Source organism: Schistocerca gregaria, chromosome 5 (assembly GCF_023897955.1).
Source record: "Schistocerca gregaria isolate iqSchGreg1 chromosome 5, iqSchGreg1.2, whole genome shotgun sequence".
Lineage (NCBI taxonomy): Eukaryota > Metazoa > Arthropoda > Insecta > Orthoptera > Acrididae > Schistocerca > Schistocerca gregaria.
In genome coordinates, this window is record NC_064924.1 from 182,239,271 (window position 1) to 182,256,289 (window position 17,019).

The 17,019-nt window shown below is 41.9% G+C and overlaps 1 protein-coding gene across 1 annotated transcript in view; it reads left to right on the forward strand.

The window, feature by feature from the left end:
- The first annotated feature begins 1,090 nt into the window (after positions 1–1,090).
- Positions 1,091–17,019, forward strand: part of LOC126272508 (uncharacterized) — a 457,502-nt gene continuing 441,573 nt past the window's right edge. The window contains exon 1 of the mRNA XM_049975405.1: positions 1,091–1,143. Coding sequence (XP_049831362.1) covers positions 1,112–1,143 — 32 coding nt within the window. The 5' untranslated portion in view covers positions 1,091–1,111. The remainder of the gene's footprint in view (positions 1,144–17,019) is intronic.

The following is a 17,019-nucleotide window of genomic DNA, read 5'->3' on the forward strand; positions in this document are numbered from 1 at the left end:
TCTTTCACGCCGCGCGAGGTAGCCACGTGGTCTTAGGCGCCTTGCCATGGTTCGACCCCCTTCCACCATCCCCTCCCCCCTCCCCCCGTTGGAGGTTGGAGTCCTCCCTCGGGCACGGATGTGTGTCTTGTCCTTAGCATAAGTTGGTTTAAGTTAGATTAAGTAGTATATAAGCCTAGGGGCCGATGACCTCAGCAGTTTGGTCCCATAGAAACTTGCCACAAATTTCCAAATTTCCCCGTTTCGCACACAAATTCCACAACTCGTACCGCAACATCAGGATTTCTTTCTTTGCGAGTGCCAGTGAACTTCTTTCTCGTAGCGGTAGTTGCAAATAATGCCATTACCTGTTTCTTACATGAGCGAACATTATCCTCGTACCGTCCTCCTGTTACCATATTTTTCACCATAAAGAATTACTTTCAACTTGAAAGTACCATCGCTCGATACTTTTCTCTGCTTGCCTTCCATTTCGTGACTACCTACTGCGTACACACTACGCAAATAGGCTACAATACTGTAACGACTATGAGAATTACAACAACGCATTGTGACGTAAGGAACAATCCCTACATTTCAATTATGTTGGCAGTAACCACACATTCAAGTTTTTACTCGAATGGAATGAGCCATGGAATCTTACATGCAACCACAGTTTTCAATACGTGGTAAAATTGTGATCATTAGACTAGCGCAAATACGGTAGATAGAATAGAAAAGTGAAAAGAAGGCCTACTAAAATGTTGCTCTTCCTCTCTCTCTCTCTCTCTCTGTCTCTCTCTCTCTCTCTCTCTCTCTCTCTATCTCACACACACACACACACACACATACAGAATTACAAAAATACCGTAAAGAGGAGGAATAAGATGGAGAAAGAGAGAGAGAGAGAGAGAGAGAGAGAGAGAGATGGAGATGTAGAGGAGAGTACCCTACAGTATCTGAGATGCTAAGGTGTGGTTGACCAAGTCTACAGTAATCACGTTTGGTAAGGAAACGCTAACGTAACAGCAGTTCCTGCCGGTCGCAGCCTTATCGCTTTGGGCGGATGCTGGGATGGAAGCGATATCGTTTGTGTGTGCTGGGTCCATATCAGTTGCTCCAGCTGAGCCTCATGGTTGTCTACGACCATCGGTGCAGAAATAGGTAAGTGACAAGTTAACTCGCTGCATCACTATGTAAAGTCGATTAACTAAACTTGAAAATCAGCATCAAGGTCTCGCTGGTAATACAAAATTTTCTCATCAGCTTCTGTCACAGAAGATATTCAAAGTATATTAGAATACTGTTCTCTCAGAAACTAATAGGTGGAAGAATTGTCTTAGAAAGAAAAGAATGAATTACTCATATAATTGCAGCTACTCATAGAGTCCCAGAGTGGGCTGTAATTACCCTAAGGCAGTGAAACTTTTACATAATCTAATGCGTTAATGTAGAACTCTAGAAAAAGTTAGTTACAGTTTGGCCATCACCCGCAAATCTGAGGCTCTGAATACAAGAAAGACGTACAGAAATGTTTCCATATGTAATGGATTAGGAAGGGGACGTGGGCACAAAACGTCAAACAAGTGAGGAAAGCATAACGCTAATTTTATTATCAAACGCCGTTTACACAGTTGGTTCAAAATTACCACAGAAGATGTCGACGAGATTCCATACAGCGCTAGATTAGCACCTGTTGGCCAAAGTTGGAAATAAATTGTTTTCTATAGTATAGTTTCCGCACTAAAGCATTAGCATACCCTCTACGTTTCACTGTATAGGATAATTATAGCCCACACTGAGCCTCAGTGAGTAGTTGTACGTTAATTATACTGCCAGGATTTGATCTGTGTTTCTGTAAAAGAAAAACTAAACGGACACAGCCACGATCATGCCAAAAGGTAGATCGAAACGATAAATCATTGAAGAGAAGTTATACTTGTTCTCTCTATCTGATGTAAATGATTATACCAGAGTTATTCAGTAGGCACGTTTATCAAGGGCAATGAAATGAAAATAAAACTATGTTCTTAGAACCATTTGATGTAACAGATACACCAACTGTCATCCTACCACTGTACATAATCTGGTCGTGCCATACGCTCATACATCTATGTCAGCGGTCTGACGCCTACCATGGGAACTAATACGTAATAGCTGCCTGCAACTTTTCGTGCTACGAAAATATGAAGAAAAATGTACTTTCTTCAGATATAACAAATGTGTGAATGTGTGCTGTCGGTAACACTAAACCCATGAATATATATTTGATGACCTTACGCTTCCCAGCAGAGCACAAGTTATGCTCTAAACTGTTTTTATCGCAGAAGAAATACTGCTCTGCATTAATTTGGTCTTCCGCGGAAATCACTGTGATGATAATGATAGCATTCCTCTTTCTTTCTGGAATAAAAGTGGAACCGATTCTTTTAAGTTTGGAAGTCAGGTGACATCGACCTCGCTCGTACATTCTGGAACATATACCGCTTCGTAACAATTTCGCGTACAAAGATTGAGGATATCTATGAGAAATTGCAAAATTAACTGTTGTTTATAATGCGCGCAGTGTTATCATTGATGACGAGCACATACAATTGCGCTCCTCATCGTGGACATTTAAATGACATTAAGAGAATTTCCTGCGTCATGTACCTGCTGTCGACTTTCTATTCCACTAACCAAGAATTTCGACAGTTTTATATGTTAAAAACCTCTTTCAGTCTCCTAAGCTAAGAAAGGAGCGTAGACAATATTTCTTTTCTTTACTGATAAGAAAAACAATTAAGTTTTATCATACTACAACAAAGGAGTTATTAGCTATTTAATGACAATTAAATAATAAACATAGCCCAAGATCTAAGTACTAACTTACGTGCGTTCCTAAACGTTTTACCAGATTCCGCTAAAGTAATGGGAAAACAGTCTACTATGGTGTCGCCTACATTGTATCATCCGCTATACTTAAAGCATCTAAAGAGGTCACAAACAGTACAGGCCTAACAGATGCTGTAGCGAAAGAGATCTCAAACAATGTATAAAGAACTTACCATACTAATTAATTTTGAAATTTCTATTGATATTTGCCTTAACATTTAGTGCACGTAACGAAAGAAGGGCCGTGGTTAAGTAAGGTTAAACTGCAACAAAGTTAAATATGGTGAGCAGTTGCCGATACTTTTATGTCAAAAATTCCAACTGTTCCAGTGCAGCGGAACGCACTTGATTCGATTTCTCACCGAAAAAGATGTTACTGATTATAATCAAGCTGTTACCTGGACCCGCCAGGGTATTCGTGCGCTCTCACACCCCGCTTGCTGTATTTGAGTCTCGCGGGAGACGCAGATCGAATGCACCCGGCGGTTTAACTACGACGGCTAATATGCTCGCCTGCCTGAAAAAAAAAATGAAAAACTAGAAATGACATTCAAAGCGTGTCCAACGCCATGTGCAATGCAGACACAAGCAACACAATATTTCTTGTATGGAAATAATTTTGGTGGATAATTCTCTACAAATGATTTTTCTTAAACTATTTTATGGCAAAGAATTACTTTATAACTTCATTTCCAAGATCGCGAACAATATTAACTTTATAAAACACTGATTGGTTTTAGAAACAATTCCAACAGGTTGATTACTCAAAATTTTACCATACACAAAAAATTAACCTACCCAAAATGATCTATATTTTTCCACAAATGTATATCTGAGGAAGGAGAACGAACTTCCCTAGCTTAAAACAATCTATGTGATTTTTTTTTTCAAACAAACTTCGGTACAACAGTCAATGATACTACAAAGTACGAACTACGCGCAAGTATGCAAAGCTGCGGATTTACCTTCAATCTCAATTCTCCACAAAAATCATTTCAAAATCCATAAATACTCTCATCATTATCTTATTCAATGATTTCCAATGAGTCTGAATTCAGTATTTCGCAGCTAAACTCCAGACTATTCAGGTCCACGTCTGCTTCCTACCAAACCTCGACTAATATTAATGCACTCTCTGCGTGTGTCCTCAGACAGAAACGGTGTAACAACACAACCAAAGATCGCGGATCTACGAGGCTTGGTATCATAACAGGCGCAACACTCCTCGTTTTTGTTACCCATAGTGACAGCAGCGCCCAAGCGGCCAGCAAGCGACGCTTGTGAACTGGATATCGAATGAATGCGAGTACTAACGTTTATATTGATTTGTAACATTGCTTTTACTACAGATAGTGTACGTAGTGCCATAAAGTCGACAGTGACAAAATGATGCCATACTCGGAGATACGAAACGGTACACTACAGGACAGTTTATTTACCTTTCTCTTGTAACGAAGAGATATTTATTGAATAATGTGGTTTTCGTTCAGTAACAAAAAAGTTATTAATAAATATCAGAAAACCTGCCCTCTTGCAAACAGACGTCATATATCTGTCCAACGAAGCGGAATTTTGTTCGCTAAACTTTCAACCAAATCAGTGAATGTGAAAAGTAGCAAAGGTATATGGAATGTAATAACTACACGATTTAACCTTCTAAACGAGGCACCACATCTTTAGCTTAAGAGAAAACCACGAAGACCAGGTAACAAATCGTCAAAAGCAGTAAAACTGCTTTTTGACACAGAAAAAACCGAATCCACAATTTTTGTTAACTCTGAATCACAAAAAAGAAGAGTCTTCAGCACATTCGCTTTTGAAGCCAAAGTAGTTACATTTACAAAAATATTGGTGTATTAGAAAGTCGAGTGAAGTGTAAGAATGAGAGGATCATTAGACTCCATGAATTTTTCTTAAGTGCCAAGAAGAGAGCCTCTGATAATAACTATACACAATAACAGTAATACGTGCTCCTCATGCATGAAATATGTGTTCACATTCTCTCGTCTTTAGTTAAGCAAGCTGCATATACAGAAACATTCGAAATATTTCTTCATGAGCAAGACGTAGTTTACGTTACCAAATCGGTATGATTCGGCTGTTTTTACATGTGTTCTGCGATAATTCATGTCTCTTCGTAATTTGCTAACGCACAAACGCAGGAATATAGCAACTATTTCGTTAATCAAGTAGAATATAATTAAAAACAAACATACACTACTGGCCATTAAAATTGCTACACCAAGAAGAAATGCACATGATAAACGGGTATTCATTGGGCAAATATATTATACTAGAACTGACATGTGATTACATTTTCACGCAATTTGGGTACATAGATCCTGAGAAATCAGTAACCAGAACAACCACCTCTGGCCGTAATAACGTTCTTCATACACCTGGGCATTGAGTGAAAGCTTGGATGGCGTGTAAATGTACAGATGCCCATGCAGCTTCAACACGATACCACAGTTCATCAAGAGTAGTGCCTGGCCTATTGTGACGAGCCAGTTGCTCGGCCACCATCGACCAGACGTTTTCAATTGGTGAGAGATCTGGAGAATGTGCTGGCCAGGGCAGCAGTCGAACATTTTCTGTATCCAGAAAGGCCCGTACAGGACCTGCAACATGCGGTCGTTCATTATCCTGCTGAAATGTAGGGTTTCGCAGGTATAGAATGAAGGGTAGAGCCACGGGTCGTAACACATCAGAAATGTAACTTCCACTGTTCAAAGTTCCGTCAATGCGAACAAGAGGTGACCGAGACGTGTAACCAATGGCACCCCATACCATCACTCCGGGTGACACGTCAGTATGGCGATGACGAATACACACTTCCAATGTGCGTTCAACGCGATGTCGCCAAACACGAATACCAACTTCATGATGCTGTAAACAGAACCTGGATTTATCCGAAACAATTACGTTTTGCCATTCGTGCACCCAGGGTCGTCGTTGCGTACACCATCGCAGGCTCTCATGTCTGTGATGAAGCGTCAATGGTAACCGCAGCCATGGTGTCCGAGCTGATAGTTCATGCTACTGCAAACGTCATCGGACTGCTGGTGCAGATGGTTGTTGTCTTGCAAACGTCCCCATATGTTGACTCAGGGATCGAGACGTGGCTACATGATCCGTTACAGCCATGCGGATAAGATGCCTGTCATCTCGACTGCTAGTGATACGAGGCCGTTGGGATCCAGCACGGTTTTCCGTATTACCCTCCTGAACTCACCGATTCCATATTCTCCTAACAATCATTGGATCTCTACCAACGCCAGCAGCAATGTCGCGATACGATAAACTTCAATCGCGATAGGCTAGAATCTGACCTTTATCAAAGTCGGAAACGTGATGTACGCCTTTCTCCTCCTTACACGGTACATCACAACAACGTTTCACCAGGCAACGCCGATCATCTGCTGTTCGGTAGTCACCGTGCCATCAAGGAATATCGCACCAATTATTCAGTGAGTGGATATTGCGGTTCGCACAGACATCATTTCAGACCCCCACATCAGCCAGATTTGTTAACTGACGAACCAAACCAAATGAAAGTAGGCTTTGTCCCTGAACCAAACCATACAGCGCATACTTACTCTAATTATCACCCGCGGCCAACCGTTCAGTTTGAACGTCCTAATGTAAACCATTCACAAGTTATAACGATTTTATTTCGTATAGTTCAATAATAGTCACCCTGTATGAGAGTAAGATGTTAACAATTCTGTGAAGATCAAGTCATAAGATGACGCACAAACACACACACACACACCACACACTCTATATAAATTCCAAGTACTGGCAGAAAAAAGTCGCCAGGTGGAAAGCCAACATAACTTTTTCACATGATTTTGAGCTACTAACTATGTTAAATGATTTTGGAAGTGATTAAATAGTGAAACGGCGACGGCTCATGAATATGATTACAATTTAGTACAGAGGATTTTAGACCTGGATATATATTTCATAGGAGCAACAACCACAGTAGTTATAGTACAATAGTTATAGTACCAGTATATAGTTATAGTAATATAGTCTTAATGAAGTAACTGAGTGGCCAGTCTACAAAACTGAGTGTGTCCTAACTGAAGTACAGCACTTTTCAGTGTATAACATAGCAGCGCTGGACGTACTCTCATGTAGCGACAGTTGGGTGCATGTAATGCTTCCAAGAACGCTATTCAAATAGTTCAATTGGCTCTACGCACTATGGGACTTAACATCTGAGGTCATCAGTCCCCTACTTAAACGTAACCAACCTGAGGACATCACACACATCCATGCTCGAGGCAGGATTCGAACCTGCGACCGTAGCAGCAGCGCAGTTCCGGACATAAGCACCCAGAATCGCTCTTCCACAGCGGCCGGCAGGAACAGTGTCGAGTATGATCGTTTTGGTGGTCAGTTCTTATGGTGTTAGGAAGCATAATGTTGCTTGGCGTACTGATCTCCAAATCTCTGAAGACGGTACACTCACCGCTTAGCGTTACTGTGACACTTATTTTTATGGATGACAATACGCGACCATATCTAATAGCACAGGTGGATGAGGTCTTGGAACGGGAGGACATTCGGCGAATGGACTGGCATACCGGTTCCACGGATCTAAATCCCACCCAGCACGTGTGGGATGCATTTGGGTGTCGTATTGCAGCAGATCAATATGCGCCAACGAGCATCCAGCGTTTGTCAATGGCACTGATGGAGAAATGGAACGCCTTACCACAAGAACTCTTATAATCCTTGTCGTCAGCATGGGAATACGTTTCAGATCACACTCCCTATGAAGAAACATGTCCCGCATTTTGTAATGTCCATTATATCATCATAAATCTATCCTCTGGATTATACCGTAGCAGTTCTTTCTGTAAATAGTCCAAGTTTCATCGATTTATTTTACTTGGCACTGACACATCATGCGACACTTACCTTCATCCATAAGTTATACATATCAGTGTATTTTCAAGAGAACCATCCCATTTCATCGTATTTATTACATGTGTACACATGCAGCCTTGGGGTGCTTTTTAAAGATAGGTTAAAGATAGAAGTTTTGATTTATTTATCACAAAAGTTGAATGTGTCCTCCACTGGAAGCACAGCATATATCCAGACCATACTCCAACTGGTGTCATATTTTTACAAGAATATCAGGAGTTACTGCGTTCACTGCTGATGGCATGCAGCCCCGCAGTTCACTCAAAGCTGTTGCAAGGGGAGGCACACAGATGTTGTCTGCCAGAGATCAGGGGACCTTGGAGCTCATGGTGTAATGCGAGGTCCGTGTGCTTCTTTCAGCCGATCAGTCTTCGAAGCAACTCATTGTTAAGAAATGTTCTTGCGTTTGCCGTCTGTTGGCCTGTACCGCGTCCTGTGCAAAAATGAAATTTTCGGAATTTTCTGGCAACTGTGTAATTGACGAGAGCGAGATAGCTACGCTAGTGAGATTCTATCGGCAGCCGCATTAACGAGCAACTTACGACTCGCACCAAAGTTCTGTCCTCACTTAAGTAGACGATATAGTCTCGTGAAATCAGATATGTCTTTTTGAAAGACTCTGTATTATTGCACGCCTCTGAGTGATAATATGAGCAGTGTACTGGTTTCGTGCACTACAGAATGGCTGTTATTTGCTCACTCCAAGTTGACACTAGGCCCCTAGACTGAGGGGAGCGTGCATAAAGGCATTCCCAATACACAGCATTCCCCATATACAGATGCTCTCATCAGTCAACACGCCGAGTGTCAGCTTGGACTGCGCGAGTAGTAGTATAATTCCGTTGAAACTAGAAGAAGGGCAACAGCTGTAAATAAATGACCGTATGTGATCCGTTTTAGACCGGAAAACTTGCATACGAAATTTGTAAGGATTAAGCATAATGTTGTTGTTGTTGTTGTGGTCTTCAGTCCTGAGACTGGTTTGATGGAGCTCTCAATGCTACTCTATCCTGTGCAAGCTTCTTCATCTCCCAGTACCTACTGCAGCCTACATCCTTGTGAATCTGATTAGTGTATTCATCTCTTGGTCGCCCTCTACGATTTTTACCCTCCACGCTGCCCTCCAATACTGAATTCATGATCCTTTGATGCCTCAGAACATGTCCTACCAACCGATCCCTTCTTCTGGTCAAGTTACGCCACAAGCGTCTCTTCTCCCCAATCCTATTCAATACCTTCTCATTAGTTATGTGATGTACCCATATAATATTCAGCATTCTTCTGTAGCACCACATTCCGAAAGCTTCTATTCTCTTATTGTCCATTCCGTTCAACAGCTCATCCAAGTCCTTTGCTGTCTCTGACAGAATTACGATGTGATCGGCGAACCTCAACGTTTTTATTTCTTCTCCATGGACTTTAATAGCTACTCCGAATTTTTCTTTTGTTTCCTTCACTGTTTTCTCAATATACAGATTGAATAACATCGGGGAGAGACTACAGCCCTGACTCACTCCCTTCCCAACCACTGCTCCCTTTCATGTCCCTCGACTGTTATAACTGCCATCTGGTTTCTGTACAAATTGTAAATAGCCTTTCGCTCCCTCTATTTTACCCCTGCGACCTTCAGAATTTGAAAGAGAGTATTCCACTCAATATTGTCAAAAGCTTTCTCTAAGTCTACAAATGCTAGAAACGTGGGTTTGCCCTTCCATAATCTAGCTTCTAAGATAAGTCGTAGGGTCAGTATTGCCTCATGTGTTCCAACATTTCTACGGAATCAAATAAGATCTCCCCCGAGGTCGGCTTCTACTAGTTTTTCCATTTGTCTGTAAAGAATTCGCGTTAGTACTTTGCAGCTGTGACTTATTAAACTGATAGCTCGGTAATTCTCGCATCTGTCAACACCTACTTTCTTTGAGATTGGAATTATTATATTCTTCTTGAAGTCTGAGGGTATTTCGCCTGTTTCATACATCTTGCTCACCAGGTGGTTGAGTTTTGTCAGGACTGGCTCTCCCAAGGCCGTCAGTAGTTCCAATGGAAAGTTGTCTACTCCGGGGGCCTTATTTCGACTCAGGTCTCTCAGTGCTCTGTCAAACTCTTCACGCAGTATCGTATCTTCCATTTCATCTTCATCTACATCCTCTTCCATTTCCATAATATTGTCCTCAAGTACATCGCCCTTGTATAGACCCTCTATATATTTCTTCCACCTTTCTGCTTTCCCTTCTTTGCTTAAGACCGGGTTTCCATCTGAGCACTTGATATTCAGACAAGTGGTCCTCCTTTCTCCAAAGGTCTCTTTAATGTTCCTGTAGGCAGTATCTATCTTACCCCTAGTGAGATAAGCCTCTACATCCTTACATTTGTCCTCTAGCCATCCCTGCTTAGCCATTTTGCACTTCCTGTCGATCTCATTTTTGAGACGTTTGTATTCCTTTTTGCCTGCTTTATTTACTGCATTTTTATATTTTCTCCTTTCATCAATTAAATTCAATATTTCTTCTTTTACCCAAGGATTTCTACTAGCCCTCGTCTTTTTACCTACTTGATAGTCTGCTGCCTTCACTACTTCATCCCTCAAAGCTACCTATTCTTACTCTATTGCATTTATTCCCCCCAATCCTGTCAATTGCTCCTTTATGCTCTCCTTGAAACTCCGTACAACCTCTGGTTCCTTTAGTTTAGCCAGGTCCCATCTCCTTATTTCCCACCTTTTTGCAGTTTCTTCAGTTTTAATCTACAGTTAATAACCAATAGATTGTGGTCAGAGTCCACATCTGCCCCAGGAAATGTCTTACAATTTAAAACCTGGTTCCTAAATCTCTGTCTTACCATTACTTAATCTATCTGATACCTTTTAGTATCTCCAGGGTTCTTCCATGTATACAACCTCCTTTCATGATTCTGAAACCAAGTGTTAGCTATGATTAAGTTGTGCTCTGTGCAGAATTCTACCAGGCGGCTTCCTCTTTCATTTCTTAGCCCCAATCCATATTCACCTACTACGTTACCTTCTCTCCCTTTTCCTACACTCCAATTCCAGTCACCCATGACTATTAAATTTTCGTCTCCCTTCACTATCTGAATAATTTCTTTTATTTCATCATACATTTCTTCAATGTCTTCGTCATCAGAAGAGTTAGTTGGCATATAAACTTGTACTACTGTAGTAAGTGTGGGCTTCGTATCTATCTCGGCCACAATAATGCGTTCACTATGCTGTTAGTAGTAGATTACCCGCATTCCTATTTTCCTATTCATTATTAAACCTACTCCTGCATTACCCTTATTTGATTTTGTGTTTATAACCCTGTAGTCACCTGACCAGAAGTCTTGTTCCTCCTGCCACCGAACTTCACTAATTCCCACTATATCTAACTTTAACCTATCCGTTTCCCTTTTTAAGTTTCCTAACCTACCTGCCCGATTAAGGGATCTGACATTCCACGCTCCGATCCGTAGAACGCCAGTTTTCTTTCTCCTGATAACGGCATCCTCTTGAGCAATGCCCGCCCGGAGATCCGAATGGGGGACTATTTTACCTCCAGAATATTTTACCCAGGAGGACGCCATCATCATGTTTAATCATACAGTAAAGCTGCATGCCCTCGGGAAAAATTACGGCGGTAGTTTCCCCTTGCTTTCAGCCGTTCGCAGTACCAGCACAGCAAGGCCGTTTTGGTTATTGTTACAAGGCCAGATCAGTCAATCATCCAGACTGTTGCCCTTGCAACTACTGAAAAGGCTGCTGCCCCTCTCCAGGAACCACACGTTAGTCTGGCCTCTCAACAGATACCCCTCCGTTGTCGTTGTACCTACGGTACGGCTATCTGTATCGCTGAGTCACGCAAGCCTCCCCACCAACGGCAAGGTCCAAGGTTCATGGGGGGGATGGGGGGGGGGGGGTTGGCAGTTGTATTTGAGCATTGAAATGGATCAATGGTAGCAGTAGAAAATTTGTGCCGGATTGGGACTCGAACCCGGATCTCCCGCTTAACGTGACCTGTCATCTTAACCAATTAACCATGTTTTAGTTTTTTTTCTCCTGAACTGCCACCTTTTATTCCCTTAAGGAAGTAGATCGTTCAGATTCAGGCCGGAGCATACAGAGTGGACAGGCGGCGAAACCCGAAGCCTCACCACGGTGCCACGTCCTTCACGTCCCTGAACCGCCCACTCCGACCATTTTCATTTGTGGGACTTGAAGGGAGGTTAAACAAAACCTCTTCATTCGTAGAATTGTTCTTTTCCACTGGAAAAACTAAAAAAAAAGTAATGGCTGCCCCTCCGGGGGAACCAACATTGACACTACATGCGCGGGCTCTAGCGACAAGATGTCGGCAGGTCTATCTAACACGCCATTGGGACGGGGCACGATCTGACAAACAAAGGGCCCGCATGGTTCTGTCACTTGTTCCGGTCCGTGAAACTGACACGCACATAACGTTAACTTCTCATATCCGGCACACCCTAACTGGATGGTCTAAGAAGACACCACCAAGCTTATAGGAATGTCCAAAAATAGAGAAAGTGCTTCTCAATATCCCAGTAAAGATGCATTGTAGTAAAACCCTTGATCCATATCAGTTCTTGCATCTTAGTACACGGATAAAACGTCATATCCGTTATATGAAGGAACTGCAGTTGGGGTCGTGCGGTGAATGAGGAGCAACATCACTCTCACCAACTTCTGCACCTCCGCAACAGACCTCCATTCCAGACATGGTCATCCGTATCAGGTAGGTGGCACTAGAGACGGAGGGTCTGCGGTACGTATGGAATGGACTCCCTGCGGATTCATATATTTGTGGTTGACCAACAAATACCAGGCCACCGTAAAATTCGAATCGAGGACAGCGCCTTGCACTGAACGTCAGATCACCGGCCAAGTAGCCGAAGGAAATCGACTTTCGATCCAGTTTCGGGGATATCCTCGCATCATCCAGCAATAAACGTCATGTGCCCTCTGCTCACTCAGCAGATCGGCATTGATGTAACTGAAGACCACAAGAGACTCCATAAGGTGAGGTAGTGTTAGGTAACTACGTACCATTGTGACTGGTGGTCCGGAAGCGGCTGGGGCCAGTTCTTCGACCAGAGCCCCCGTGAATCCGCGCTGGCGGTGAGTCCACAATACATCGTGGTGACATATAAAGCAGCTGCTCTAACCCACACACTGACCATTCCGACACCACCCTTAGTGGTATAGAGAGTTAGCGTTGTAATGTGTAATAATAAAATGGATTTGACTGGTTTCCTATATTCAACTTCGTGTATCTGTGTTGTTGCCCAGAACGCTGGAAGTGGCGTAATTACGAAAACGCCATCTGATAAAATAATTCACCGAACTATCTGAACGTCCATAGGTGTACACCTGTACAGCGATTAACTTCTACCAAATTAATTAGAAAACCAAAACTGTAAACTAAAGAAACGTTCTTAACTAATTCTCTGTTATGTAGTGCAGGGAACGGCGGTATAGTGTGTGATGTTACAATACGTGACTTGCAATTTGAACACACAAAATTACCACAAAAAATACTACATAAACTTAACAGTCGAATTTAGAAACAGTAAATACCAAAACATTTCTTCTAAAATACTCTGTGATTTTATGTGTGCAGAATGAATAAATAAAATTGTAAGTACTAAAGAATAAAACAGTCTGCATAAGAAATGTAATCTGAAATTCTCTCTATCCAAACTGATAATGAGTTTGAAAAACAACACCTAGTTACGAATGATACTGCTGTTTCCCAACTGATGTAAAAGTAGCTCTAATACATTTATGTAGCTTACCTGTGGCAATGGGAACTCGGTCAGTACAGCTCAAAGTGATGAATAGTGGAACAAAGCCGAAGAGACGCCATTCTACGTTGTTTACGAAATTTATTGAAGATGGCGGCACTTTCTGAGTGGTCCCACCACTTCCTCTCTGTGGAGGGTATATGTGACAATGTCACACTGGTGATATCACTACACCACATCTCCCCCTCCCCCCTTCCCCCCCCCCTTCCCCACTTCCCCCTCCCATCCTCCATTTCCCGTCCTCCCCGCCAAAGGTGAATTGATGGGGGAAAGACTCAGATGTACTGAGATACTGGAGAATAAGGGTGTAAAGTACTTTCTTGGGAAACGTGTTCATTTATTTATATATGTACTATCCTGGTGGATGATTTTCCTAAATTTTGTTGGGGAAACTAAAATGGCAATTACCCTACAGGTTTGCTGCTCCAGTTTTTAAGTAAACACAACTGCTTAAAATTGCAGGGGTGATAGGAAAACGATTTTGTGACACGAAATGGGTGGTAAATTCGAAAAAGTTGTGGTTTATTTAGTTGAACAGTAGTTAACTTAATTAATTAAATTGCTGGGAAAATGTTCAGTTGCCTAGATGTTGATGTTGGACAGAGAGGAATTTCGTAAGGGTGTTACCTGTAAGCATACAGCTGAATAATGCATTCATAGCCTCTCACATTAGGAATGGAAGGAGATAACAATAGATGATCGTAAGGGGGGGGGGGGGGGAATAGTTTTCAGCAAATAATCGTGATGAAGCAGGATGGACTAAGGATGCATTTCACAACTCTTGGAAACAACTGCCTGTGTGGCGCTGTTTATCTTTTTGAAATGAGCAGTCAATCCACAGTGCAGGAGACAAATCTTTCGTATTCCACTACCCCAGACTGAATGAAACAGAGGTGTACGAAAATCAACTGAAGATGCATGAAACGGTTTTTGTTCCCCTTTCTGATCACTGGTGTGTTATGTTCACCTTGATGCGTGCTCCAGTTCACAATACCACTCGAAATTGGAGGGAAACTGTCCTACACCTGCTGCCAGAAGAAATGCCTCCAACCGAACAACAAGTGAAACAGCAGCTGGGGAAGTTATACACATGCACACATACATGGTAAGAGGGGAGAGGACAGCAATCTATCAAAGAAGTGTAGGAAGAGTTGCCTCCTACTAATGTTCACCACCCACTGATCTACACGTGATAAAACTGCTGAGGAACTTGTGCACATGTGCATGGTAAGAAGTGGTAGGACAGCACACTATCACAGAAGAGGAAGGGTTGCTTCCTACTGATCTACAACTGAAGTACCTACTGAGGAACTTGTACGCAGATACATGGTAAGGAAGGACAGGACGGCAAACCATCACTGAATGTAGGAACGCTAGTACACTATACCACAACTGAAAGAAAATATTTCACTGCTATAATCAGATATCGACACTGTTTTAAATAAACCAACTCTCAGAAACAACGAATTATAATGCAACACAAGCACTGGAAATTCAGAAAAACCGGTATAATAACACAACTATTGCAATAACCGGACACAAAAGATGGCATGAGAGAGTTGATGCAACTGCATGTCTTTTCATCTCGATGTGTGGTTATAGATTAAGCAGCTTAGAACCAGTTCTATCTCCTCTCCTGCCTCCTTTCCTATCCTGTTGCTGATGGTACACCATGAGATTCATCCGCTGGCAGTGATATATTGTTCCCAGTCTGCAGAAATCAGTCACAAACGGACAGAAGACTCAATAGCAGATGGCTTCCTGAAACCTCATTTCTCAGAAAGACTGGCTCTGCTGGAAAAATTTCCTAGAAAGACTGTCCCCCTGGAAGAACAGCGAAATACCTGATTATTCATCACATAACTGAACAGTCAACAGTGGAGTGCTTTAAATCGCTCTGATTGCGCTGGTAGTATCTGAAAGTGATCCTTGGCTAAGTAAAATCAGTCTCACGTAGAAATAAACATTAAAGTAATACATTCTGTATAAATGAGATACAAATGGATCTTTATACTAGTCATCTCACAGTGCACTGATCTGCTCGTTTTGCCATCGACAGGTAGGGAGCGGTGCCACACACGCGCTAACCTCTGCCACTGCGTGCGGTTATAACATGTCGTTCACTTTTATTCTACTTCTTCTGATATCCAAAGATTTTCTGCTACAGGTTTCAGACCCTCCACTGTACCGAATAACAGGTTTCTGTGTGTATGTGTTTTCATATACTGTGGAAGTATGAGATCCTTGCCTTACGGAGGCAGAGGAATAGATGGTGGAGGAATTTTACACAGATCACTTGCTCCTCATGGAGTAACACATTGAGTGTCTGCCTAAAGTGCTGCCGTTCGTAGCAGGTCCCCTGCTGTAATGTCAGCTCATTTATTCAAAAATAATTGACTGAATAAACACATAAACCCATTCGCTGCATAAAATATTATCACCGTTTATTCTCCAGGTGCGATTCTTACCCTTACTACAACAAATACTGTACCGACAGACCTCACTTCACATCATATAATGGATTTAATATCATACTTCTAAAATGTGGCTATTGTGGCAGTACTAAAATCAAGGAAATCTCCAGGTGAATAACCATAAACTCACTCTCCAGGTGTGATTCATATGCTTGCTACAATGAATATTGTACTGAGAGACCTCACTTCATGTGGTGTGAAGGGTGTAGTCTTACGCTTGTAAAACGAATATTGTGACAGTTCAGGTAGTGGCTATAGTTCTCAATCAACGAAATATCCAGCTAAAGAAGTGCAAACTCGTACTTTCAGTGTGAACTTACGCTTGCTACAATGATTACTGAACTGAGGACATTGAATCTTGCTTAGAATATACTACAAAATAAGCATTAACACCATCCAACGGTTTTTAAACACACATTTAGTGAGCAACTTCCACATGCTATCGTGAATAGAAGACTTCACCAATAACATAAGCTCTGGTAGGACCAAATAACAAACAATAAGCATTATTGAGCCAAAATTTTTGGATAGATAGCCATGTTTTCCTGGTGATTGGTACCAATGAGTCTTACGAGGAGACAGACGTAATCCTCTTATAACTGAGCAACTATAAAGGAAAGGGCCCAAAACAGAATAGCTGGGACTCTGCTACACTGTAGTAACATCACGCAAATGTCGAAAAAGAAGTAGAAGGGCACTGTACATGGTATATACAATATCTCATGAAGGAACAGAACCAGCTGAGTTCCATGTAATCAATAAACTGCTATATTTTGCTTTCAGAACGAGCATAACACGTTTCAGACTTGCACAACTGATCAACGCTAGTGATGTGGACTGACATTCTCATTACATTATACTGTAACTGCCCTTCTGCAAACACTGTTCCATACAAACCTTACTCACATCACACATATCAGTGCACACGATCTCTCTA